This window comes from Chrysochloris asiatica, unplaced genomic scaffold (genome assembly GCF_000296735.1).
Source record: "Chrysochloris asiatica unplaced genomic scaffold, ChrAsi1.0 scaffold00169, whole genome shotgun sequence".
Classification (NCBI taxonomy): Eukaryota; Metazoa; Chordata; class Mammalia; order Afrosoricida; family Chrysochloridae; genus Chrysochloris; species Chrysochloris asiatica.
Genome location: NW_006408687.1, coordinates 5,542,936 through 5,552,882, shown reverse-complemented (window position 1 = coordinate 5,552,882; position 9,947 = coordinate 5,542,936). Strand labels below are relative to the sequence as shown.

At 44.4% G+C, this 9,947-nt stretch overlaps 1 protein-coding gene across 2 annotated transcripts in view; it reads left to right on the top strand.

Annotated features, from left to right (window-relative positions):
• The first annotated feature begins 2,459 nt into the window (after positions 1-2,459).
• Positions 2,460-9,947, top strand: part of SCARB2 (scavenger receptor class B, member 2) — a 148,142-nt gene continuing 140,654 nt past the window's right edge. The window contains exon 1 of one of the 2 annotated variants that reach the window (XM_006871580.1): positions 2,460-2,598. In XM_006871580.1, the coding sequence (XP_006871642.1) occupies positions 2,482-2,598 (117 nt within the window). In that variant the 5' untranslated portion in view covers positions 2,460-2,481. The remainder of the gene's footprint in view (positions 2,599-9,947) is intronic. The other variant, XM_006871581.1, reaches the window with a different exon arrangement.

Sequence of the window (9,947 nt, the reverse complement as noted above, 5' to 3'; positions counted from 1 at the left end):
TCTGCTGTGCATGGGGTCGCTATGAGTCGGTTCCGACTCGATGGCACCTGACAACAACAACAACAACAATGGACCTGCCTGTTAAACTCTGATATCTCTCTGCTGATATTTATCCCCAGGTTCGAGCAGTGTCCCAGTTCTGCTCCCAGTCCATGTCTGCACTCAGCAGAGATGTTGAGGCAACCCTATATCCAGGAGACCTAGGACTCCTGGGATAGGCCAGTTTGGCCTGAAGGATTTCCCCATAGCCTTGTTGGATTTTCTTAGAACTGCACTGCAGTATAAGATTCTTCCACCCAGCCCTCCTTCCTTGCCTCTGTCCTTCACAAGGATCACATCTCCATGCTGAATCGAGCATCCTGTCCATTTTCCTTCACTGGTGCTGTTTCGTGGCAAAGAAGGACAAGCACAACCATCAACTCACTGAAGTCTTAGGAGTATTAAATGAGCGGATGTTTGAAAACTATCTAGCCACATAGTTGACAATAATCTATTCAACTAATATCCATTGAGTTTGTATTGTTTACAGATTTTGGACTGGGTGTCTGGGGCATATAGTAAGCAAAGCAGAGAAGCATTTTGCCAATTTCTACAGCTGAGGAAAAAGTATCAACTCTCCCAACAGGACACAAACAGACCTTCAAAATCTGACATGCTTAGGCTAAATTCAGTTCTGTGCACCTGAGCTTACAATCAAAAGAAACTTCCTTTCCTCCTACAGCTTTGTTTTTTTCACCCTTAATACCTCTGCAACCTTTTTCTTTGTCCTGGAAATGCATCCTCCCCACACTTGCACAGATATTTTGCCTGATAAATTTTTGCACATTCCCAAAACACAGATGTCAATCTTAGGACTAAGGTGTGTCTGAACCAAGCCATGGTATTTTCAATAGCCTCATATGCATGTGAAAGAATTATGGAAGAATTGATAAATCTATTTGAGTTACGGTGTTGGTGAAGAATATTAAAAGTAACATGGACTGCCAGAAAAACAAACAAATCTGTCTTGAAAGTACAGCCAGAATACTCCTTAGAAGCCAGGATGAAGAGACTTTAGTCTCTCATACTTTGGGGTATCCTCAGGAGGGAACAGTTCCTGGAGAAGGACATCATGCTTGGTAAAGGGGAGAGTCATGGAATAGGAGGAAGAGTCCAAGAAGATGGATTGGCACAGTGGCAGCAGCAATGAGTACAAACATACCAACAATTGTGAGGTTGGTGCAGGACCCCGCAGTTGTGCATAAGGTCGCTATGAGTCTGAACCAATTTGATGGTTTCTGACAACAGGTTACCCAGAACGAGCTCTGGTTGTGCAAGTGGGTTGGCTGTGTTAGCCTAAAGGTTGACTGTTAGAACCTACCCAACCGGTCACCAAGAGAAATCTTCTCCGGTAAAGATTTGACCAAGAAAATTCTTAGAGTAGTTCTATTGTCTTAACACATGGGGGCTCCGTGAGTTGGGGGTGACAACTCCAACAGACAGAGCAAGCTTGTTGCCACAGATCTCACCTTGTAAAAGAGCTGCTGGTGGTTATTGTTAAGTGCTATCGAGTCGATTTCAACCCTTAGCGAACCTGTAGAGGGTTTCCAAGGAGCTTGAACCGCCAACCTTGCAGTTCAAACAGACTTTGAGTCCTGCGCATTACCCACAGTGCACACATCATGACTCCAAAGCACTGGCTACATGGTGCTTTAATTGATTATAATCATGTCTCTGTTAAATTGTAACTTCCTCTAAGCAAATCCAATGTAACCATTGCTTGGCACAAGGTTGTTGTTATTGTTAAGGGCCGTCGAGTCGGTTCCGACCCATTGCGAGCCTGTATAGGGTTTCCGAAGACCGGCTGGTGAGCTTGAACCGCGGATCTTGGGGTTCAAACAGACTTTGCAGTCCAGCTCCAGCGCATTAATGCGCAGCGCCACATCAGGATTCCCTGGCACAAGTCAGCCCTCAGTAAGTATGTGACGAGTGAGAAAGGAAACTGGGAAAGGCGACTTTCCTGAGAGGACCGCTGGACCCGCGACAAGGGGCGCTGATGGGCCTGGTGGGAGAGGGCTCCGCCTGGGACCGGTCGCGGCACGCGCAGACCGAATCGCGGTCGCCGCAGGCGGACACATGACTTGGGCTCAGCCTCCCGCCACGCCCGCTTCCCAGCACTGCTGCTGGCGGCAGCCTCCCGGGGTTGCGGAGAGCGCGGCCAGCGAGCGTCACGGCCTTGCACGCTCCCCTCCTCCTTCCCCTCCTCCCGAGCTGCGCCAGGAGGGCCTCCGCGGCGGAGCCAACCCGACTTGCGGAGGAAACCAAAACCAAAGCCGGGCCTTTCGACTCCCGTGTCCAGCCTGCCTAGCGCAGAGGGGGCCCCGAAGCCGAGCGCTGGGAGTCAGAGGGCGTGGAGGGTCTCCGGACACAGCTGCGGTAGAAGCTTACTCCTCCCTAATCGGTTGCTGGCAGGCCAGGGACGGCCGGTGAGCTGCACGCAGAATGGGCAGGTGCTGTTTCTACACCGTAGGGACGCTGTCCCTGCTTCTGCTGGTGACCAGCGTCACGCTGCTGGTGGCCCGGGTGTTCCAGAAGGCGGTGGAGCAGACGATCCAGAAGGTGAGGCGGGGCGGACTGTGTGTGTGCGCCCTTCTCTGCTGTACCTTGGGCAGGGAAGAGCCTCACTTCTGGTCAAACCCTCTAGGCTATAGGCATCCTTTCTTCTCCCTCTTCTTGCAGATGGTAGGTAAGGGTTAAAGTGCACGGGGAAGGAGAAAATACTGCTTCTCTTCTGTGAAATACGACTGTGGCTCTAGACTTTTAAAAAAGCTTTCGCTTTTGTTCTGTTATTTGCAGCACTCACCCCCACCACACCCCAATCTCTGTTGGACCCACACTCATTTCCTTCCTACTTCCTAAAGATACAAAATGAAATGAAAGACACCACGAAGAGGCAGGTGAGGTGATACCAGCTGCTTGCTGTGGCCTTTGAAGTGGTGTGGGGCTCGGGATGAAAAGTGTATGTGGAGTCTATTGTGTCCTAGCCTCCTGGCGCTGCTGGGCAGGGTGGTTGGCAGTCAGACCTTTGGGCTGGGTGACAGACACTTCAGCACATCGCAATCTGTGCTTACCGCTGCATTGACTGGTTTCTTATCTTGTACCAACTTGTGCTGTTTTGGCTCGCTAGCTACTCTTGCTCTTCTCAAGCAACCGTAATCTTTAAATTAAATCTTAAAAGAATCGAAATCTTAAAATCTTAAAAGAATCGGAATCTCTTGCCCCTGAATGAGAGCTAGTCGCTTACTATGATTTCTCCATTTTTGGATTTCACCTAACTCTGGAAGAAGGAACCGGAGAGAGTTCCTTGGATCACTTTTTCCTTTAAAAAAAATACTTTCTTGTTAGCACCCACAAATGCGTGTATAACCTCTCCCACTGGCTGCTCTCACTTCTGACCCCTGTACTTCCTGCTTAGTGAAGTCTTCTTTCAGTTGGCAAGGAACATATTCCTATAATAGAGGTTTCCAGAAGCATTCAATTAATTGGAACTTGACATTAAAGACAACTTTTTTAAAAAAATGTACCATGCAAAGTATAACTTAATTTTTTTACAGTTCATATTATATACATATATATTGTTGTTGTTAAGTACTGTGGAGTCGGTTCCAACTCATAGTGACCCTGTACAGGGTTTCCGAGGCTGTAAATCTTTACGGGAGCAGAAAGCCTCATTTTTCTCCCACGGAGCAGTTGGTAGTTTCGAACTGCTGACCTTGTTTCGAACTGCTGACCTTGCGTAATTCGTAACCACTACACTACTCTCTCTCTCTCTCTCTCTCTCTCTCTCTCTCTCTCTCTCTCTCTATATATATATATATATATATACACTCTCTCTCTCTCTCTCTCTCTCTCTCTATATATATATATATATATATATATATACACACACACACACAAATATATACAAGTTTCAGAGCCTGAAACTTTTGTTTTCCTCTTCATTCCAAGGAAACAAACAAACTGAATCTTTTTTCCACTCACAATCACCTCCTATCCATGGTGAGATATTTGTGAGGATGTAAACTTACCTTTTGACTCTTGGTGTGGTGCTGTAGGATCAGCACTGGACTATGAACCACAAGGTCAACTGCTCAAACCTACCATCAGCTCCATGGAAACCCTATACATGGTCGCTATGTGTCGAAACTGACTCAGTGGCTCTTAACAACAACAAACTTACCTGTGGGTGACTAGAATTCAGCGATCCAGGTGTAGTTAACATGTGAATTTTCTTGTGGGGCTTTGAAAGCTTGTGCCCGAATTGTCCCATGAGATAGGTGATCTTCCTATTGTCTCAGATATTAACACAAAAGCAGTTGCTCTCCAAGTTGACTGACTCACAGCTAGCTACCCCCATGGAAGTCAGAACAGAACTGTGTTCCTTGAAGTTTTCAATGGCTAGCTTTTCTGAAGCAGATCATTAGCCCTCTCTTTCAAGATTTTTCTGGGTGTACTTGAACCACCAACCTTTTGCTTAGCAGGACCTTAATGGAGCACATTAACCATTTGTACTACCCAGGGATGCTACCTCAGAAATGGGCACCCAATGAATAAGGAAGACTGAAAAAGAATTGATGCTTTTGAATTATGGTGTTAGTGAAGAATACTAAATATACCATGAACTGCCAGAAGAACCAACAAATCTGACTCAGAAGAAGTCTACCTAGAAGGTTCCTTAGAAGTAAGGATGGCAAGACTTGTTTTACGTACTTTGGGCATGTTATCAGGAGGGACCAGTCCCTGGAATAGTCATGCTTGGTAAAGGAAAGGGTCAATGAAAAAGAGGAAGATCTTTACTGAGATGAATTGACAGTGGCTGCAGCAGTGATTGTGGGGATGACACAGGACCTGACAGTGTTTCATTCTGTTGTACATAGGGTCACAGAGTATGAACTGACTCGAGGGCCTCTAACAAGAAGAACAAGGTCTCCATGAGTTGGAATCAATTCAGCCACTGGTTTAAGATGTTCTGAGGTTTCCTTCAGGCATGCTTGTCGGGTCCCCATTTGTTGGCAGGAGTGGAGTGGCTATGAGCCTGTTTGACTGGGCCCTGAGTTTGCTTTGGTATTTGGTGACTGGCTTTTGCCAAGTGGTGTTTTCATTGGGAAATGAACTTTTTTTCTGAATGGTAACAGCACAGAGGAAGTGAACTTTCAGAATTACCCAACCCTAGCTGAGAAATACCTTGAAATGTGTGTATAAAACTTAATTATAGGATTACCATATTTTCACATTTAGTGTGTCCATGTAAATAATGCACACATGCATGTAACACACATAATGTTCTTGGAAACTAACATGCAAAGGGGGTTGTGAGGTTTGCAAAATCATATAGCACATGTGTTAGTTGAACAAAAATACTGTAGTTCAGTAGACAGATTTGGGAATGTTGTAAGTTAACTAGAAGTCATAATTGCCATCTGCTCCTTCCTGGTTGACGGACGGGTAGGATGATCGCATGGGATAGTGGGAAAGAGCATAATATTCCTGGAATATAGTTCATGTTGTTGGCTGCCCTTGACTTGGCCTCGGACTCATGGAAACCTCCTACACAATGAAATTGGGTTGCTGGGATTCATCGAGTTTTCATTGGTTGATATTTTGGAAGTAGGTTGCCAGGCCTTTCTTTCTAGTCTTAGTCTAGAAGCTCCATTCAGCATCATAATAACATGCGAGTTTCCACTGGCAGACAGACAGTGACTGCACTTTCGTTGCATTGTCTGGACATCAAACCCGGGTCTCCCTGCATAGAAAGTGAGAATTCTACCACTCAAATTGATATCATTTCCTAAGTACTAATTCTATATCCCAGTGCCTCCTTGGGCTATAGAATTAGTGCTTAGAAAATGATATCAATTTTATTTTTATTAGAAGCCGTATAAATAGAAAAAAGTACATGCAATTTGGAGTCAGACACCAAAAAAAAACAAAAAAAAAACAAAAAACCATGGCTATGAAGTCCATTCTGACTCATAGTGACACTGTGAGACAGAGTAGAACTGCCACACAGGTTTTCCAAGATAGTAAATCTTCACAGAAGCAGACTCCTCCTTCATCTTTTTCCCACAGAGAGACTGATAAATTCAAACTACTGACCTTTGGTTAACAACTGAACGTTAACCACTGTGCTGCCAGGGCTCCTGGATCCAGACACACTATATTTAAATCTAGTCTTCTTGGCACTGAAATAAGCATTGGGTTGCTAGGCAGAAGATTGGCAGTTCAAACCCACTAGCTGCTCCATGGGAGAAAGAGAAGGCTTTCTGCTTCCATAAAGATTTCCACTGTAGAGCAGTCTGCTATAGGGTCTCTCTATGAGTTGGAATAGACTTGACAGCAGTGGATTTTGTGTTTGTTCATGTTTAAATCTAAGTTTTACCATTTGCAGACTTTGTGACTTTGGGCAAATTCCTTAATTTATTGAACCTTTAATTTCATTACTTAGAAAAGTGGGGATAGTTACCCTTGATGCAATGATGCATTAGCATGACACTCACAAAGCTTAGGCTTCAGGGATCCTCGTTGCATAGGCCCTTCTAAGGCTTGGTACCTTATTTTATACCCCAGATTTTGTATTTGGTTTCTTAGAGAGGGCCCCTTCAAATTATTTAAGCTTGGTGACCCACAAAGCCTCATCTGTCTCTGTATGTGTGCTATTGTGGGACTAACTGGGGTGACCCTTGTAAATACTTGACACCGTATCAGACCTGGAGTAGGTGATCAATATTTGGCAACTGTCATTATTGCCATTATTATTATGGTGACACAGTTCATTCATAACTTGACTTTAATATATGCTGATACTGCTAATGCTTAATTATTTCTTTCAAAGGTTATCCAGGCCTTTGTGTGTCAAGGAGAGGAAAAGGAATGAAACTTGAATGAGTAGGTTTCGTTAATTGTGGGAAGCTTAAGAAAGTAATTACTAGCAGGAGAATTTGTCTAAAGCTGTAATCGTCCTTGAGCCCTGAAGTGAGTGACCAGAGGATACTGGAGGGAGATTTTAATTTATCCTGGTGAATTTACCAAGTGGGAAAAAACCAAGGCAATTTGGTTCCATTCTCAGCCTCACTGGTGACTGCCTTGTAATTACAGGCAAGACCTGTAATTGTTATTGCTTCAATGTTTTCATTTGCAAAGGCGTAATAATACCTCCCTCACTACCCACACTCACCTGTTGTTGTTAGGTGCCATTGAGTCGATTCTGACTCATAGTGACCCAATGCATGACAGAATGAAACATTGCCCAGTCCTGAGCCTTCCTCACAATTGTTGTTATGTTTGAGCCCATTTCTGATGCCACTGTGTCATTCCATCTCATTGGGGGGTCTTCCTCTTTTTTGCTGACTTTACCAAACATGATGTCCTTCTTCAGAGACTGATAACATGTCTGAAGTTTGAGAGACTAAGTCTTGCCATGCTGACTTCTAAGGAGCATTCTGGCTGTACTTCTTCCAACACAGATTTGTTTATTCTTCTGGGTGTCTGTGGTACCTTTAATATTCTTTTCCACCATCACAATTCAAATGCATCAGTTCTTCTGTGAGCTTCCTTATTCATTGTCTAACTTTCACATGAACATGAGGCTATTGAAAATACCATGGCTTGGGTCAGGTGAAGCTTAGTCCTCACACTAACATCTTTAAACAGATCTTGACAGCATATTTGACTAATGCATTACATCATTTGATTTCTTGACTACTTCCATGAGTGTTGATAGTGGATCTAAGCAAAATGAAGTCTTCATTTTCTTTTCTCCATTTATATGAATGTTGTTTATTGGTCTAGTGGTGATGATCTTGTTTTCTTGGCGTTGAGGTGCAACCCATAATGAAGGCTGTAGTCTTTGATTTTTGTCAGTAACTATGTTAAGTCCTCTTTGCTTTTGGCAAACAAGGTTGTGTCATCTGCATGTTGCAGGTTGTTAATGAGTCTTCCTCCAGTCCTGATGCTACTCTCTTCTTCTTATGATCCAGCCTCTCCGATTACTTGCTTAGCATAGGAGCATTAACAAGGCCTTCTCCGTCAAATGTTTTGACAGTGGAGTGTTGCAGAGACTTAGCGGTCTGTTTCAGCTTCTAGAGCTGGGAAGGCTGCCTTTCTGGTAAAGTCCTCTCAGACATGGTTGTGGGGAAGGGGCTGGGTCAGGGGGTTGCTCAGAGGGGATGTGGATAGAATTGCTTTCAGTAGGTGCAGAACCATAGCTTGGCCAACACCTTCTCCAATCACTGCAGGTAAGCCTCCTCTTCCCCAGTTCCCCCAAAGGCCTGGGACATACCTGGTGAGAGGGAAGGGCTGAGCGAGGCAGCACTGCATTGCCATCTCTGGCATTAAATTTATTGTTGTTAAAGCACCATAGAATCGACTCCGACTTTTTGCGACCCTGTATAGGGTTTCCGAGGAGCGGCTGATGAGTTTGAACTGCCGACTTCGTGGTTCACAGTGCAGTGCTTATCCTATGTTGTTGTTGTTCAATACCATCTAGTTGGTTGTGACCCGTAGCTTATCCTATAGTGCAGCATTACAGTTATAATACCACATATCCTGCTAGCTGGTTTGCTGTGTCCTAAGAAATTAATTTGCATTGTTCCCTTGACCTCTCTGTTTTTGGGTGTGACTCCCTCAGAGATTTTACTTATCTTTATGTGAACCCTCCTATCCTAAGCCTGGGGATTTAAAATTTTTAAATGAGAGTAGTAAGAGAAAACATTCTTCCTAATACTTATGTAAGAAAATGCCACCTTCCTTAATTGTTGTTAAGTGCCGCGATCAGTTTCAACCCATTGTAACCCTGTATTGGATTTCCGAAGAGCAGCTGGTGGGTCTGAACTGCCCACCTTGTGGTTCAAACCAATCTTGTGTTCTAGTGCTTTCTCCTACAGAGCCATACCAGGACTCCACATTCCTTTATAAATATAAACAAACACGAGGGGGCTTTCAAACATTTGTAGAAAAAAAATGAAATTTAAAGATAATGAAATTTTCCATGAATTTTTTAAGTCCCCTCGCATTTATTGAGCACCTACAGAGTTCCATTGTGGTTGAGATCACCATGAGTCAGGGGCCGATTCAACAACCAGCAGCAATAGGCTGATACTAACTGTTCTAGGGATGTGTCACCTAGCAGCAAACCCCTGCCTGCATGGAATTTACATTCTGACCTCTAAAGAGAATCTCTGGCAGGGAGTGGGGGATGTGGGGGCAGTTTCTTCTGCTTCTTTCTTGTTGTTAAGTACTGTGGAATCGGTTCTGACTCAGAGTGACCCTGCACAGAGTTTCTGAGGCTGTAGATATTTACGGGAGCAGAAAGCCTCATCTTTCTCCTGCAGAACAGCTGGTAGTTTTGAACTTGAGGTTTGCAGCCCAATTCGTAACCACTATGCTACCAGATTACCAGAGCTCCTTGCTTCTTTTTTTTTTTTTTTTAATGTTTTATTGTGAATTATGTGATAGCTTACATGGGAGAACATTAGTTTTACATTCATCCTAGTGTATATCGTTTCATTGCTATGGTTACAATCCCCTCCATGCATCATCCACCAACCAAAGGGTATTCACTACAAGCCTACCCCCTGGTCGTCAGCACACAGCCCCTCTCCCTCTCTGGGTCTAAAGTCCCCAACTGCTCCATCTCTCCACGTCATCATCTCTGCCTCCATCTCTGGCGTCACTGCGTCTCTGGGTAGGATCCTGCTCTCCGCTCTTCTCCCTTGATGGTCCCAGGGACCTTGGCTCCTAGACTGAAAAGTTTATCACTCCCCTCCTTGCTACAAAACGTCTACCTTTACATTTCCAACCCTCACAAGCAGTTCTGATAACAATTATTCACTATTGTATCACAAGAGACCCATCCGCATTTCATTTCATCAGTCCCGCCTGGACAGATTGGATACTACTCAGTGGAGATT